Source organism: Arvicola amphibius, chromosome 4 (assembly GCF_903992535.2).
Source record: "Arvicola amphibius chromosome 4, mArvAmp1.2, whole genome shotgun sequence".
NCBI classification, from domain to species: domain Eukaryota; kingdom Metazoa; phylum Chordata; class Mammalia; order Rodentia; family Cricetidae; genus Arvicola; species Arvicola amphibius.
In genome coordinates this window covers 55,277,903-55,296,305 of record NC_052050.1, presented here as the reverse complement: position 1 = coordinate 55,296,305, position 18,403 = coordinate 55,277,903, and the positions used below count along the sequence as shown (strand labels likewise).

The window sequence follows — 18,403 nt, the reverse complement described above, 5'->3', positions numbered from 1 at the left end:
TGTATATATACACACATCAAGCATATACCAGTTTTTCTTAGATTTTTTTCCCTACCAATTGTTCTGGCTAGTCAGGGTCTTTCTAGCTACTCTGAGTTTAGACTATACCTTTCTTTTAGTTTTATTTACATGTCTGTGTGAGTATATGCTATGTGTATTCATACCAGTGGAGGACAATGGCAGCAGATCCCCGGCTGCAGCTATTGGTGGGTGTGAACTGGCTGATGTGAGTGCTGGGAACTGAACTCAGGTCCTCTGAAAGAGCATCAGAATCTCCAAACTGCTGCTGAGGCCTCTATAGCCCGAGCTTTCCATTTGTAAAAGCAAGTGCTATTGAGATTTTGATAACAGCATTGAATCTACACTGTTTGGGGGAAGTATTGACTTTACGAATGGAAGTTCATATATGGAAATGAAGGTTGCTTGTAGTATTTAGGGGGTGCCCCCCAAATTGAATTAAGAAAACTGTAATGGAAATGTCTAGGTTTTGTAAAACTAAGTAGTTCCTTTAAAAGTATGCAGATAAGCTGGGCACAATAGCACATGCCTTTCTTACCAGCTCTTGAGAGGCAGAGGCAGGCAGATCTCTGAGTTGGAGACTAGGGTAGTCTATACTCTGTTCTCGCTTCTACCATATGGGCCCTGGGGAATGAACTCAGGTCATCAGGCTTGGTGGCCAAGTGCCTTACCTGTCAAGCCATCTTGCAAGCTTGTAACATTATGTACCCTATAATTCTATAATTCTGTTGTCAACTTTAATAGCTTTTATGTGAAATCTTTTGAGCATTTGTTTATATGATCCTATCACCTAAAAAGAGATTATTTACTTTCAACATAGTTTCTTTTTCTTCCCCTAATTATTATCTGTAATTTCCAGGATCACCTAATTAATATTCAGAGGAAGCATCGTTAGTCCCTTTTCTTGGAGAATGATGCTGTTTTTGTTTGAGTCACATTGTAGCCTATGCTGCATCTCCCTATGTAGCAGAGAATTTCTGGCTTTTCTTCTTCTACCTGGAGTGTTGGGGTTACAGGCACATATGACCACACTGGCTTTTCACTGAGGGTTTTTCTATATGGTCTTCATTATATTGCATATTCTCTTTTACAGAAGTTGGGAGGGAGGCTCCTGGTCCCTTACATCTCTTGAAAAACACCATTTCAGTGGAGGGAACATGTAGGCCGAGAATGCTCGTTTGTTTCCTGGCTTCCCAGACCTGAATAATAACACAGAAACTATATTAATTACAACCGTTTGGCCTATTAGCTCAGGTTTCTTATTAACTAACTCCTACATCTTAAATTAACCCATTTCTATTAATCTGTGTGCTGCCACCAGACTGTGGCCTACTGGAGGTTCTGGCTTTCCAGCATCTTTCTCCTTGGCAGTTATATGGCATCTTCCTGATTTTGCCTACCTTTTCTATATCTCTGTTCGGATTTCCCACCTGGCTTTACTCTACTAAGTCATTGGCCGAAACAGCTTCTTTAATAACCAATGGTAATAAAACATATTCATAGCATACAGAGGGGAATCTCACATCAGGAACAGGCTTGCAACTGAGGCAGATAAATTGAGATATCTCAGTTACCTAAAGGCACCGACCTTGCAAAATAATTTCTCCTCCTGTGGGTAATCTGTGGTTAGGTATTACTTGGTAGAAGATATAGGAAAGGCTAGTTCAGACCAGTATAGGAGGCAAGCACAGTGAAGGCCAAATTTCCCTGAAGTGCCTGTGTGTATGATGGGGCATCTAAAACAGAATTGACAATCAGGATCAGGATCCACCCACTCCTGGCTCCTTTCACCTGGGCTCATTAAAAATGAACCCTAGAAAAGGACTTGCAGTTCTTGACCTACATGCTTTCTGGATCCCACTCCCATCCTATCCTGTGGAGCACATTCCAGAACATTCCATGTTTTACTCTTATGATTAGTAAAGCAATACTTTCTCCAAGACCCAAAAAACCTGGATATCACATCACAGTAACCCTAAGACCCCTCCAGTATCACAACAGTGGAGAAACAGCTTCCTGCTTCAGGCTCCAGAGTCAACCAACAGTGACAGAACAGCTCCTGGATGTGGGAAGACAGCTCTTTTTGCTCCTTTGGCTCCATTATCAGTCTTCTAATCAATGTGGTATGTAATCACAGCCAGAGTGACAAGATAGTCTAGGTTAAATTGATGATTAAAGAAAGAAGGAAATAAAATATTATTTGTAGGCAATTTAACTACTTAAATGTAAAATTGAAAACTATCAGTCTATTATTAGAGGCAAAAGGAGAAGTGAGGGAGAGGACAGAGGCAAGATTAACATTAAATTCAGCTCTCTGCATAAAGTCACATTTATATGGAGGCCTGGTAATATAAATACCTGGTAATAATCTTGTTTTGTACTACATCTCCACAGAAATACTGTAATTATATTAAAATAGTAAAGATTTCAGAAAACAGAAGAGATTGCAGATGGAAAGGAAGTAAATTTCATGAAAATAATCTAGCCCATTACTAAAAAGAAACAGGCAAACCAGTACTTCCAACATTAGTGTGGGGGGGGGGGCAAGGTACATGCATGACTGTGTGTGATTCTGTGTGTACTACCTAGCAGAAAAGTAAACAGACATATCCAAGTAACATTCTAGGACTCACTGGAATTTAGTGTAAACCTGAAGTTGTAAACCCAAGAGTACCACATGAAAAAAAAAGTCTAAATCTACAAGGTGAGAAATCAGTACAGAAATTTAAATGTTATGTTAGAATAAAGTAAATCAGAAAGATGAGGAGAATCAAAAGTACATTTGTAAGTAATATTATTTTGTACACAGATAGCCTGATAGAATCTACTTTAAAACTGTAAGGATAAATTAATTCAGTAGGGTGGCAGATACAAGATCTATGGGAAAATGAGTTTTAACCCATGGATTTACAATCAGTATTTGAAATTTAGGCCAAGAAAGCAATCCTGCTCATTAGAGCATCAAAAAATATGCAGAGATAAGTCTAACAAAATGAAAGTACAAAACACTGTTTAGAATAAGATGAAAGATTTAAAGAAACTGGAAAACATTCCAATTCATGGAAGACCAAGCTTTAAGGGGTAAACCGATCCCCACATGCTCATCCACTAGTGGAAGACTACACCTGAGGTCCTCAGCAGACTCCTCTGCAGAAACTGTAAAGCTAATGCTAACATCTGTATGGAATTGATTGAGGAATAAAGAACCCTGAAAAGAAGAGCAAAGTCAAAAGTTACTGCAAAGTAATGGCAGTCAAGACATCTGAGCAGAAGATCCGGAAGTTAGTCCAAATGCCTGTGACTGGAAGGTTGTCTGCAAGAGTGCTGAGTCCTTGATGAGGAAAGAGTGACCTCAGCAGAGTGGCCGGGACAGCAGGATGTCACAGATGAAAGCATAAAGTATGAAGTGGTCTCTTCTTCATTCACATCATCTAAATAAGTGGAAAGTGGACTGAGTGTAAAGATACGCACTATGACAACCAAACTCGAAGTGAAAATCGTCAAAGATGCAGTTCCTTGTAAAGGTCTGGCAACTATTCAAACCATCAGTAAGGAAAGGGCCCAGAGCCTTCAGAGATTTTGAGAAATTAAAAATACATGCACACATAGGAATATGTAAGTGAACAGTTACAAAAGGTGGACTACAAACATTAAAAAAAATTAACAGATAAACAAGATGTGACATGCTTATATAATGACTGTAAATGGGTACAGGTGTCAGGTTCTTAGATGACCTTGATCTTAAGATCCTTCTGCTTCAGCTTCCCCAGTGATGGTACCACCATGTCCAGCACACCTCAGATCTTGAGAACATGAGGATCACTGGTGCACTGTACATTTTTTCAGACATGAAGATGTATTTAAGCTATTGTGTGTGTGTGTGTGTGTATGTGTGCGTGTGTGTTTGTGTGCCAAGTGCGCACACATATGGAGGCTGCCAAGGTTGACATAGGATGTTTTCCTCAATTACTCTTCACACTCATTCACCTCCCATCTCCTCCCTTCCAGCATACTACATACAGGTGTGTGTGTGGCTACACTTGAATCTTCTTTCTAACATGGAATCTAAAGAGTCAAGCTCAGATTCTCATGCTTGGCACTGGCACTGCTGTTTTAAATTGTCAATTAAATGGTCACAGCAACCGTTGACAATTTCTGCCTGTAAAATTTCTATATACATATATAAGAACTGTGGGGCAGGACCTATAGTTTTTTGTTTCTTATAAGTGATGTGAACACAACTCTGAGGTAGACAAGGAAGGATGGTATTGCTGCGTCAGACTTACACACAGCTTAACTGTATTAATCAATGGCTGCCTTGTCCGATGCAAAACATCAGAAAGGTAACTGTCTAGGAACTGGTGACAAACCACTGCTGGGCCTTCCAAACCAGCTGAGCAGCTAGGACTCCAAACGTGCCCTCACGGTCAGTGTCTACATTCTCAATGCTGTAGCCACACTGCTGGGTAGTTTACCAATCTAAACTCAAAGGACAGCCTGAAGTTCTCTTCTGCAGCTGGTACGTCATACGAGTGAAAGGCAACCTCTTACACTGAACCCCTAAGTGCTGTACTTAATAGGACCCAGAGTTCTCAGGTAACCTCACACCTGCCTGTACATGCATGACCAAATCCACTACGCCCACAGAAACTCCACCTTCAACTCATTTCCACAACAGAGCAGGTCCTCCAACCAATGGCACACTTCTTTCTTTAAAGGTAGTGGTGTTTTTATTAGTAGTACGAGGGAGGGGAGAGTTGTGCCACTGCATGCCTGTGGAGGTCAGAGGACAACCTGCAGGAGTTGGTTCTCCCTTTCTACTTTGTAGGTCCTGGAGGCTGAACTCAGGTCATAAGGCTTGATCCTTTACCTATTGAGCCATCTTGCCTGCCCCAGGAGGTGGCTTTAAATTAGCATTTGTTTTATAGTCTTGGGTTTGAGTCTCCCAGCTCTCTGTTTGCTACTATTATCTGAGCTAGAACGTCTTCAACCCCTTTTATTTCTCCTGCCCACAATTGGCGACTGTCCTACCACCTGATTTTGGTGGGCTGTACTCAGAATCAAGAGATGAATAAACACAACATAGAATTCTATGAAACCTGGAGTGCATCCTGCCACCCTGGACTCAAGTGGAATGTGAAACTTAGCTGGGAGGACAGGACACAGTGCTGAACTAAGCTCTAAAATCAAGTAGGCACCATGTTAGCATAACAGAATAATTCAGCCATTTCCAGGCTCCTCTGGCTTTTTGTTCACCTTCATTACTCCCTACCCCCATAAGCTCCCCAGGCATGACCCTTAAAGCTCTTTTTACACTAGAAGTCCCCTTACTCTGCTCTCTTCTCAGGAAGCAGTGAGAGAATACAACTAACCTCTCACCTGGGAGTCTGAGCACCAGGAGCCTGGCTGGCAACACCTGTCAACTCTGACACATGCAGAACTGCCCCTGTTTCCTGCAGCAGCAGCAGCAGCAGCAGCAGCATTCTGCAGCAAGGCAGGTCCAGACACCCAACCAAGCACAAGCTTGGAAAGACTGCACCGCAGCTGCTGAAAAAAAGCAAGCTGTGGCACTGTTACCTCCGTGGTCAGGGGACAAGTAGAAAAAGAGGAGGAAAAGACAAGAACCAGAAACTTCTGGAAGGAGATAATTACCCTCCATATAAAATGCACAGACAATTTAATGCCATTTTTCTTGACTTTCTTTTTCAGGGTATGACTGCAGAAAATCAAATTACAAGGTCATCATTACATCCTAGATTTATTACAACTGACCTGCAGGCAAAGGGTAGACTATTCCATAAACATGTGGATTCCATGGCTATGTCTTAAATAGAGGAAGGATTCAAACAAGAATACAGGATAAAATATTCCAAAGCTCCAAGAAGCAGTTATGTTACTGAGCTACATTTCTACGGACAAATAAGGCAAAATCCCTGCACATCAGCTTTTTTGATATTTTTATATACTTTCATATGGTACAAGAGAAAAATAACCAGAGCTCACAATGTACAGTTCTTTCACTATTTTCACAGCTTGTGAACACTATACACCCTTTTTGTTTTAATAAAGATACATTGTAATAAACTCCTTGCCCTTAAGTTTATAGTTTATAATAATCTATGATTAATACACTAAAATTGCCTTTTTTTTATGTGGTCACCCACACAGCAGAAAGTGAGATAGCTCCTGGACAGTCAGAACTGCTTTGATCTCCATTTGCATAATGGCAGAGTGAGGCTATACTGAGCCAGACAGGAAGTTGACAGCATAGAAACAAATTCCTCTTGAGTCCTGGGAGCAATGGAGGATGATGGCTTGGTACAACTTAAGGAAGACATAGAATAATGTCTCCTAGTGAAACTCAGAGAATCTAAGGGTTAAGGGCTCAGGGGTAGAAAATGGGGAAAACAGGCAAGCTGACCAAGAGATAAACCATTTTTAAATTCTGCAATGGATAGGGATGTAACTTTGAAGAGCACCATTCTCCCTGTATTGTTTTATAGTATTAATGAGTGCCACTCTGGGAGACATAGCAGTACCTACCAGTGCTTGATTCTGTAAGGGCATCACCTGCATCTCAGGCCAACTTGTAGTGCTGATTAACTGCTATGCAAAGCCCGATGCTCAGTGCCTGGCCAATGCGTAAGTGAAGACAAGCAGCACATAAGGTGAAGTGGCTTCCTTTACATTTTGCCTTTTTGTGGGGCAGAGGTGGGTAAAATCCACATCCAAGGGAGATAATGAACGGTAGAGGCCCCAACAGGTGGCATGCCTATCTGAAAGGCTATCGTTTCAGATCTTCATTCTGCTCAAATGTGCCTCTCTAACAGATTGCTCTTTTTACCTACCACATCAACTGAGCCTGGCTGTCTCAGCTTTTCAAGCGTTCAAGCACACAAGAGAGATTCAGGGTTACAAATCCTTGGTAAGTAGCATCCCTGGCAACGTCGGAGTTCCAAATGTGAAAAACAAGCGAAATACTGGATTGAGCAAAAGTCATGTGCTGACAACAGTTTGTAGGGGAAAAAAAGAAATAGAAACTGAAGACCTGGCCCATGATGGCAAGAAGCAAAGAATTGTGATTTGGTGTTTTGCTGCCTTCAGGAAATCATCTATTCATCAAGGCACATTGCTACTAGTTACTTCTCCCTGTTAGGAAGTTACAATGGCTCAAGTACCAGGCCTGGTGCCAAGGGAAAATCTATAGCTGCTACAAACTGTTCTTGAGAAGATAACAGAATCAAAAACATCTGTAAACTTTGCCTTCAGTACTGTTTCCTTCGTTCAGTTCTGGCAGTTGGTGGCAGGCAGGGCAACAAGTTGGCAGCACCCTTCTATGACAAGTGGCAGACTCCTGTACCTTTCCAGTGAAGAGCAGGGCTGGAAAAGGACAAAGAACACATTCTGTCCCGTCTCAGTGTTTTAATGTTCACCTCTCTGAAAGCAACATGGTTTTTGGTAAAGATAGATTCATTCTAATTTAACATAATATTTTGGACAGGAAATCTGGCTGAGCACATCAATTCCCAAACATCAACTGTGACTGTAAAGCAACAGAATATCAGATCAGGAAATCTATTGCACTTGGTGAAAAAAAAAAAAAGGAAATCCCTCCTTTGTCTCCCAGCTCCAGAAGGCAATGTGTCTCACTGGCTGTGCAAACTCTTCTCACTCAAGCCCAAGTCTCTATGTTCAGACATAGTACATCCATCACTGTGTCCTTCCAGGCTTTGGAAGTTTGACAAAACACCATTCCAGTAGCTGTGTCTCCAGGTTTTGAGTCTAGAAATGAATTTAAGGTGTGATCTAATCACAGTCAACAACTTGATCGTACTGACTTCCACACGTCATGAATATGTTCATCACAAAAGAGCAGGATGAGGTCTCTGACCAGCACTAACACTGTGATCAGTCAGGTATTACAGGGATGCACATTCTAGGTGACAGAAGTATACAGACATGATGGAAATGAACACCAATCTTATTGCACATGGTGTCTGGGCGAGCAATAAAAACACTGTGATACAGGATGAAAACTCTTTACGTCTTGCTTCTTCTCAGCCCTTTTTTCTAAAGTCTGATGTAGCAGCAGTATCAGTCGACATACATGGGAGAGCTGGGAGTAGCTGGCATCTGATCCAGGATTTTACAAACATAGCATGCGACCTCAACAGTACGTTCTTCATACATCAAAATAAAGGGATGTTTCTGCAAGAAAATTGAACAGAAAAAAAGCATCAAACATTTATATCAGAGCCCTAACTCAACCTTTCTCATTCTATACAGCACAGAACTACAAGTTCCCAACCACATACAGCCTCAGTAGACCATAGAAGAGGCACTGATCACATGAACACCCTAGATGTCACATACTGGGTTACCACCTGGAGGCTCCACCCTGGCAGTGAGTCTCAGAATTTACCTGCATATATAAAGTATTCACTGAGGAAGAAAATGGAGTTCTTGGTTCCTCAGCATGCAGTCACACCATATGAGAGCCAAGAACTACAGGAATCTCAGTCCAGCCTCTTAGGACACCAGAGAAAACAAGTCTCCACATCCCCTATTGGTAGCTCAAGGATCTTCCAAAGGGTTTTTCAGTTTCAAACCTTCTGGTTTCTACTCAAAAAGAAGCCAAAAGAAACTTTCCCTGTGCTCTCTAGAGTCCATAGCCTACAATCTACTACACCAACCCCCCTCTTTTATTTCTATCACTATAAACAACAATTTCTAATTTCTCTGGTGATAGCACTTGGATTATCTTTACAGTCATTGCTGGGTTGACCACAAACTGGCTTAACAGTCTTGGAAAGCCCTAAATGTGATAAGCAATCTAATCTTTTCTTAAAACATTCCCACTTCATTGGACCACAGACAATACTCACTTCTCTGCTCAGAGGAAAGCCACACAAAGGAGACTGCTTATCATGAGATGCATGAGAACTTCTCAAAGATATGTGAATTGCCAGAATGATGTACATTAGCAGAGGGACAGCAATAAATAATGAATAAAATTTCCACTAACTTTTTCTTACAGAGGAATTACATATATTTAAGACTATGCAATGATATGCTTTAGGAGAATTTTCCAAATTCCTTTTATGAAGAATGAACTAATAAATTATTAGGAAAATTGTAGCCACCAAGTTTCCTCTGTCTAAAGCCTATTGTCTGAAACATTCTGCAAGGACAAGCCTCTCTCTGAAGGCACACGCTGCTTACTGAACCAACTACAGGTCCATACTCACCAGAAGCTCTTTATACTTTGGCCTTTTGGATTCGTCCTTCGTAAGGCTAAAATAACATAAAAGTAATAGTGTTAAGATGAAGTCACATTGACCCAATTATTTTGCTTTTTACAGATGAAAAGCAGGACCAGGTCAAGGTCATCTTTGGCTATATAGAAAGTTCAAGGCCAGCCTGGTTATATAAGGCTTTAAGCACTTATGAGGACAGTACAGAAATCCTTCAATTGTAGATATAATGATCTAGACAGTGATTTTGACATACATAAGAAACAAAAAACATGGGATACATATTCATCACAACTACCTACTGGGGCACAGAGGCAAACAATGAGAAAATGAAACGTAATCACCACACGCACATATAAAATAAAACCACAGAGGAGGTCTAGGGATCAAAAAAAAAAAAAAAAAAAGTAGAGCTGGGAAATGACTCAGTGGGGGAAAGCACTGTCCTGAAAGCCTGATGCCTTAAATTCAAATCTCTAGAACCCAAGTAAAAAGCCATGTGCAATAGCTTTCCATGTGCAATCCCTATACTCCCAAGAGATGGGAGACAGAGACAGTTTGTGGACCAGCCACCCTGGAGTACATAGCATAGTGGCAGAAACAACAGATCCCACCCTACAAAGCAAGGCAGAAATGAGAATGAACTCCTAAAAGGTTTTCTCTGACCTCTACATCTGTTGGCAGCACACAACACATAAAATAAAATTTTAAAAATAGTCTGTAATATACATTAGATTCTTTTAAGCAAATATTTATTAAAATAAAACATACAGAATGGCCAAGTTTATGGAATTATACAAGTGCCTATAATATGTGCAAATTGGTAAACAATAAACTGTTTTTCAGCGATGAGAGGGAACTGGCCAATTGTCATCACAAGCTTTCTTCTATCTAGTTCTTGAGACATTCTTTTCCCCTTTGAAAGATCACTACCAGCAGAATTTGGTCAGAGAAGATGAAACAGACTCGAAAACTCCAATCAACAAATGTTTTCTCATTATTCAGAAAGAGGACAGTGTTAGACCCTTCAATAGAAGCTTTATAAAACGCAGGGTACAGAGAGATAGCATTCCTATAAAACAAAAGCATGCTCAAGAGTAAATAAGGAATGTTTAAATCATGCTGAATAAAATGAGCAATTATCAAACTTTTTAAAGGCTAACCTAAAAATGCTACTTAAAACAGAAGACAACACTACCAACTATGTCTATATACATTTATTCTTTGCTAGTGTTCTGTATGCATATATGTATGCATGTTCACACGTGTGTGGATACATGTGCATAATTTGTATGTGGAGGGCAGACATTGGCGTATTTCTTCCTCAATAATTCTCTACTTCATTTATTGAGGAAAGATCTCTCTCTCTGAATCCAGAATTCACTGAATCTGTTGTCTAATTAACCAATTTGTCCTGTCTCCACATAGAAGTGCTGGCACTACAAGCAGGCCATCTTGCCCATATGGCTTTTAATGGGTTCTAGGGATTAGAGAGTTCCAGTTCTCATATCTATAAAGCAAGTGCTTCATCCACTGAGCCATCTCCCTAGCCCTACATACATTTATTCTCAGGTGCCATGTACATGTAAAAGATCTGACACAGTAGACAATATAACAGGCATGGAGTTCATGTCTTCTTTGTAATAGGATTAGAAAGAGCCAATATGTACATTTTAACCAATTAAATTTTGGGCTTGGCCTTACTACTGATACCCATACTATGCTCTAGGTTTTATCAAAGTAGAGATCCAAGCTTTAAAGTCTGGTCTCGTGAGAACAGTAAAAGCATCTAGGTGATCCTGGCATAATCTCATTAGGATAAAATTACCAGTCTCATCTAGGCATTTAACATGGTAACTTATACCAGAAACTGGTGATCTGGAGGCAGCTGCTTCTCCACCACCTACAGCTGCTTTTCACCAATACCTGTGTAGAATAAGAGGGCAATGTCTCTTCATTGTGGCTGGAATCTCCACACTACAGTAATCCATAGTCCTAGCTGGGGTAATGTAACAAAGGACTTCTTTTCCTATACAAAGCATCCATGTAATGGAGATTAAGTTGCCCAACTGACTGTTCTGCCATATGTGTCTGAATTTAGCAAATAAAGTACTTACCACAAGTTGACAAAGTTGATGAAACTGGGGGAGAATTCCCTTTCTTCGGAATTACTTAGTTGTGGAGGGTCTCCTTTCACCACTTGTGTTAGCTGATCAAACACACTATTCCACTTTGGATAAGGAAATCGACCTGTGGCCAACTCGTACTAATGAGAACAAAAAGGAAACAGAAAGACACCAAGCATGATTTACTACTCCCTACTGGAAGAGTGATGCCAATCCAAACACCCAGCAAAACTCTTTTAAAGCCCTCCCTCAAACTCTGTGAGGTTAGGGAGGAATCCCTGGATCATGAGGCTAAGTAAAGGACATAATGTAGAGAAGTGTGCCTTGACTGAACTCAAGTCTTGGACTACAGGGAAATGCCAAACTCTGCACACCTCCATAATGCAGGCCCAACCTCATTGTAGGAAGGCTCTGGGAGGCCTGTCTAGACATCTACAGCAAACAGTTTCACATTTTGTAGTCACTTGCATAGGAGTTTTCAGTACCAACAGTGGCCAGATCCTTTTATAAAGTAAAAAGAACATTTAACAAATAAAAATCCAGTCTGAATTCAGAGAAAACAGTATGCAAATCCTATAGTTCAACCACAGTCAGACTATAATTACTGAAGAAACCAGTTCAGATTTAAAGACCCAATAAAGGGAACACAACAATGTCATTAAAGCATACAATACACACCTAAACAGTATTGTGGTCCTAAAACTTTGCTAACAACCATTATGTCTAACATTCCCTGGCTCTGTTCTGAAATTCAGTGAAAAATAAGGAATTGTACACTTTCCCACGATATGAAACTAATTTACTACATGCATCACGAATCACATCTTATGTGCTTTTGGCAAAAAACTGATAGATGAGGCTGAAGCTCCCAACTTGTACAGAGAATGCTTCATAAGAGTGAACATTCTTAGAAAACCAATTTCACTTTCTCCTCAGAACAGCTGTCAGCTCACTGCTGTCTCCACAGGTGCACAGGGAAGTGAGAAGGCCAACACACACGCCTGCATGAGGGAGGAAATGATCATAGCTTTGGCTGAAGTTTCTTTTCAGTAAAGCTAAAAATGCTTTGAAAGGTTAACCTTTACTGTAAGGAATAACCTTCCTAGGTTCACTCTGGAGAACAGGCTGGACAAGAAGTCTGTGCCTTCTATGGTGAGGGACTACTTTCTTTAAGATTATCCTAGAAGAATCAGCAATGAGAAGATTCTAAGGACTGAAACACTGTTTCCAAACAAAGCTTTTGCTAAAGCAGCTGTTTCTCTGTTAAAACTTTTCACAGGTGTGGGGTGTAATTCAGTGATAGAACTCTCATCTACTATGCCTAAGGCCTTGGTACAATTGCCACTTCTCCTCTCCAATGAAACAAAACAAAAGCAAAATTTCTCTTTAGTAAGGAAGTGTATACTTGCTCTGGGTGTATGTACATAGGTGCACAAGGCTTTGTTTGCGTGCGTGCGTGCATGCGTGCGTGCGTGCGTGCGTGCGTGCGTGCGTACGTGTGTATGTGTGCAGGTACACGAGTGTATCTGTATGTATACAGGTGCACATGAACATGTTTATGTGCATTCACACATAGGTGTATGGACGGTACTGGATAACTCTGAATATTGTTCCTCAGGCATCATCTATTTTGGTTTTCTGAAACAGGGTCTCTCTACGGCCAAGAATTCACCAAAGAGGCTAGACTGACTGACTAGTAAACCCCAAGGAGTCACCTGTCTCTGCCTCCCAGCTCTAACATCGCAAATGCAGGTCGTTATGCCTTTTTGTTTGTTTGTTTTGTTTTGTTTTTACGCAGGGAGGTATTTCTGAATTTAAAGTATGCTTTCCATGCAAACAATCACCTAAGTGGGAGCAATAGGTCTGCCTATAGTCTGTGAATTGGTTTCATGACAAGAAAAAGAGGAGACAGCTGCAGACCCGCAGAGGCAAACTGTTAGCCCCTCTATAAGAGAGACTCCATTAGTCTGTCAACAGTTCTCACCAAAACTAACAAGGCCATGTCATTCTGATTATAGGGGAAAAAATTAAAATTTTAAAAAACAAGACTGGTGAGCTTCAAAAGGCTCATTGCTCTAAATCTGAACTAAGGGGTCTTGGCTCAAATTGAAAATGGGAAGAAAATGAAAGAAGAGGCATTTTACATTGTCTCACCGACATGGGACAGAAATTTCACAGATAATGTAGAAGAAGCTACGAAAGGCTATTCAAAAGCAGAAACAAACAACAATCTTACCAAAGTCCGGATCGATAGTAAACGCAAGAAAATAAACTTTAGAGAAGAAATGAGGACATAAAAAAGTATGACTTTGACTATGTCCCCTCAAAGTTCTTATTAGAAGCCAAGACCCAAGGTGACAACCTTATGAGACAGGGTTTAAAGAAGTGACTAGGTCATCAGAGTGCTTGGTGTCTCACAAACAAGATTAGTGCACTTACAAAGCAGACCTTAGACAGTCATGTTCCTCACCTCTTTTGCTATAACAATACGTCAAACCCCTGACCTTGGACTTCTAAGTCTCCAGAAATGCAAGAAATAAATTCTTGGTCTTACTAAGATAACTAACTTATGGTATTGTGCTAAAGCACTCCAAGCTAAGGCAGATTCATTTAAAATTAAACCAAAATATCAAGATAGTCTCTAGATAAAGATGAAGAGCTGCTGCTTGTTATAAATCATGAAGTTTCTCATCTCTTTTCAACATTTTTACATCTTAATCTCTTATTGTTACATTACTATGACAAAGTTGCGCCAACAGAAACATACCAATGTGATCCCCAAACTCCAGACATCAGAGCGAACATCATACCCTTGTCGTGATGCACTTGGGTCTATTCTTTCAGGCTGGAATACAAAGAGAAGTCAAAGTCATTTATTATGTGAACCCTAAAGAAGCAGGTGAATGGAAGCAGTAGCTGGGAAAGGAAACAAAAACCTCAGCACCATCCTAGAAGAATTCATGCCCCAAACCAGGCTGGGAGTAACAGGAAAACACCACTGCATTAGAAACAACCAACCAACAAAAGACTCCACTGAACTCAATGGCTATGTCAGAAAGACTGTGCTAGCTAGTCTTATGTCAACTCAACACAAGCTAGAGTCGTCAGAGAGAAGGGAGCCTCAGTTGAAAAAAATGCCTCCATAAGATCTGGCTATTAGGCATTTTCTTAATTAGTTATGTGGAGGGTGGAGGAAGGGACAGCCCATTGTGGGTGGTGCCATCCTTGGGCTAGTGATCCTGGGTTCCATAAAAAAGCATGCTGAGCAATCCATGAGGACCAAGTCAGTAAGCAGCACCCCTCCACGGCTTCTGCATCAGCTCCTGCCTCCAGGTTCTAGCCCTATTTGAGTTCCTGCCCTGACTTCCTTAGATGATGAACAGTGGAAGTGAATAAACCTTTCCTCACTTTTGATCACAGTGTTTCATCACAGCAACAGTAACCCTAACTAACATGGGGACTATATTATGGTCTTTCTGAGTTTCTCCCCTAAATAATCAAGGCACTGGCAAAGCTGAGGCAAATGTTGGTAAATAGGAAGGAGCAGGAGGATTCTCAGCCTTTACTCAATGAGTTAAGAATGACCACAAGATACTTGAAACAAAAAAGGCACAATAGGAACTGTCGTCACTGTATGTCCCACCCTTTAATTCTTCTCAGTAAGAATTAAATAGCAATACTAATTTATTACTTGAATTACCTTTATAGATACATGCCTATGAAGCATGTAAGAAAAATCAAAGCACAATGGTGTAATGTATCATCTTATGAACAGCAAAACAAAACTGTTAGCAATTTCCATGAAGGGAACATTTTTATATTTCCTTGAAATTAGGTACCATTTTATAAAGTGTGTCAATGGATGCAGAGGAACAGCAAGAGAGTATTTCAGCCACTTAGAGTTAACAATGGGTGTTCCTGGAGACTGACAGTAACTGTTACTAAAAGAAACATCCCAAAAGTGTAATAGTTGTACTATACCACTAATTTGGAAATGTATACATTTTAATTTGAAAACAAGTACTGTGCTCCACCAATACTCATTGAAAGCTATCTAAATTTTTTGTTATAAATCTTATTTTACTGAAAATAATACATACTACATAAAAACACTGATTCAACCACAGGAGAAAACACTGTCCCAGGATCACTAATCCACACTATACAGACCTGGTGTTCTGAGGCATGACACACACCTTCTTACATAGAATGGCAACAATGCATAGCAGATTCTGAGATGATGAGATAAAATAGAAATCATGAATATCTTTAAACCCTAACCATATCTTTGAATATCACCAAAAATTTTCAGTGGAAAAAAAACATACTAAGTAATATGTGGGTCAAAAGAGTCTTAAGAAGTAGTAAAATCTATTTTAAACAACATAAAAATGAGATTCCAGTTTAGCATGCCTTGCAGGATGTGGCTAAGTCTTACTCAGAGGGAAATCGTCTACTTAAAGCAAATAATGGAGAAGACTTCTCAGATCATAGCCCAGCTGTACAGACTAAGGAACTAGAAAACCAAACATCAAACAAAAACAACAGCAACAATAACCACAAAAAGAAGAAATTAGACCTAAGGAACTGAGCACCAGGAAGTAACAAAGACAGTGAGTTGAATGAAATAGAAACTTAGGAGCAGGGAAGAAGATATCTACATTAAGGGAGCCATTTTAGGGTTGGCAAGAGACTTGGCTCTAGAGGGGATCCCAGGCATCCACAGGGATGTCCCCAGCTAGGTCCTTGGGCAGCAGAGGATAGGGTGCCTGAACTAGCCTTGCCCCACTATCACACCGATGATTATCTTGAATATCACCATAGAATCTTCGTCCAGCGACGGATGGAGATAGAGACAGAGACCCTCATCAGAGCAATGGACTGAGCTCCCAAGGTCCAGTTGAAGAACAGAAAGAGGGAGAAGATGAGCAAGGAAGTCAGGACCACGAGGGTCTGGTTCACCTACTCAGACAGTGTGCCTGATCTAATGGGAGCTCACCAAATCCAGCTGGACCGGGACTGAAAGAGCATGTGATCAAACCGGACTCTCTGAATGTGGCTGCCAATGGGGGCAGACTGAGAAGCCATTGATAATGGCACTGGGACCTGTTTCTACTGCATGTACTGGCTTTTTGGGGCCCTAGTCTATTTGGATGCAAAGCTTCCTAGGCCTGGATGTAGTGGAGAGGGACTTGGACTTCCCACAGGGCAGAGTACCCTGCCCTCTCTGAAAGAAGGATGGGGAAGGAGGAGGAGGAGTGGGGGAGTGGGAGGGAAATGGGAGGAGGGGAAGAAGTGTAAATTTTTGAATGGAAAAAGAAAAAAAACAATAAAAAGAAGTCAACAAAGTCACAGCACTTCTTAGGCCAATAGCAGAATCATACACTAAGGGTCAGAGCTAAGCAGACCAGAAGAACAAAAAAACTTAAGATTTCTAAGTAAGAATGAAGCCTGTGAATTCCTGGAAAGCAGCAAACAAATGAAACCCTCCGATATAGGGTTAGGAGTGGTGCCATATTAAGTAAGTCTTCATATGTTAACTGAGGAGCTAGTGACAGCTGTGGCTGCTAGAGGAGAGAAGGGCAGGTCTTTTTGAAGGGTGTGGCCCCTGACAGTCAGCCACACTCCAGTGGGTGGATGGCTGCACAAATTGGATTTAGTGAGCCATTTAAGCAAAACAAAAATCTGAGGTTTAGAGGGGGTGAGAGAGAGGGTCCAAAAGGACTGGGGGAAAGAGAGGTGAATATGACCCAAAGTACTATGAAGTTCTAAAAGAAATAATAAAAACGTATTTTTAAAAGGAAAATGAAAACCCATCAAGACAATAAAGAAATACAAATAACCTCAGAAATATGTATTTTCTTAATGAATTTGTCATTAAAAACCTTTCCATAAGCTGGATGTCATGGCTCACACCTATAATCTCAGTACTGGGAAGGCTAAAGCAAGCTTGCTTGTACAGCAGGTACCACGATAGTCTGGGTTACAGTGAAAGACCCTGTCTTAAAAGAAAAATGGACAAACAATGAACAAAACCCACCTTCCCAGAAACAGACTCACATTAAGATGGGTTCACTGAGCCCTTTCAAACCTGCAAGGAAGAAATACCAGCCATCTTATACAATTTTATTGAGAGAGAGAGAGGGAGAGAGGGAGAGGGAAAGGGAGAGGGAGAGGGAGAGGGAGAGGGAGAGGGAGAGGGAGAGGGAGAGGGAGAGGGAGAGGGAGAGGGAGAGGGAGAGGGAGAGGAGAGGGAGAGGGAGAGGGAGAGAATCGTTCCCAACTCATTCCACGAGGTCACTAAAAGCTCTTAGGAAAACCTGACAGACAAGTGCAAGACAATGTCCCCATACACAAAGGCACAGAACTCACTAGCAACTTGAGTAAATCTAACCCAACTACAAAAGAGCTAAAGCATTAGAACCAGTGTGCTCTGTCTCAGAAATACATATAAACCTTATACATGTAACATGAATGGAATACATATTCATATAATGGGGAAAATCTGTATGATCAGTAACTTTAGCTTCTGATAAAACTCAAATTCAAGCCCAATAATAATGGCAAAAATAGCAACAAGTTTTAGCTTATTAAGAATGGATAAAAGCACCTATTTCATCAAAGAAATAGAAAGCAACCTAGAGTTAATTCCAGAAACAACACTTTCCAATGGAGATGTTCACCCCTGCTATTTCAGCACTGGGCTCCAGCTAGGACAATCAGCAAGGAAGAGGGTAGTACTTTATTCAGAGACACTTAAATGTCTACAATTCTCTCTACACAGAAAATCCCTATTAAAACTACCAGTGGTGCTAAATTAGCAAGGTCACCAAGGCAATGCCAACAGAAGCCAACTACTGGTACTTCCACATAATAAGAGTAAAGTGTTTAAAAAAAAGTTTCATTCCATTTTCAGTAATAGTATCCAAACCCATGAATTCTTTTTTGTTTTTTTTAACAGGGTCTCACCATGCTGTCCTGGAACTTACTATGTAGCCCATGCAG

General features: G+C 40.7%; 1 protein-coding gene across 2 annotated transcripts in view; it reads right to left on the bottom strand.

The window, feature by feature from the left end:
• Positions 1-5,678: 5,678 nt before the first annotated feature.
• Positions 5,679-18,403, bottom strand: part of Map2k4 (mitogen-activated protein kinase kinase 4) — a 96,413-nt gene continuing 83,688 nt past the window's right edge. For both annotated transcript variants that reach the window (XM_038328120.1, XM_038328121.1), the window contains 4 exons: positions 14,166-14,243; positions 11,390-11,538; positions 9,267-9,312; positions 5,679-8,226 (listed from right to left, as the gene is read on the bottom strand). In XM_038328120.1, the coding sequence (XP_038184048.1) occupies positions 8,113-8,226; positions 9,267-9,312; positions 11,390-11,538; positions 14,166-14,243 (387 nt within the window). In that variant the 3' untranslated portion in view covers positions 5,679-8,112. The remainder of the gene's footprint in view (positions 8,227-9,266; positions 9,313-11,389; positions 11,539-14,165; positions 14,244-18,403) is intronic.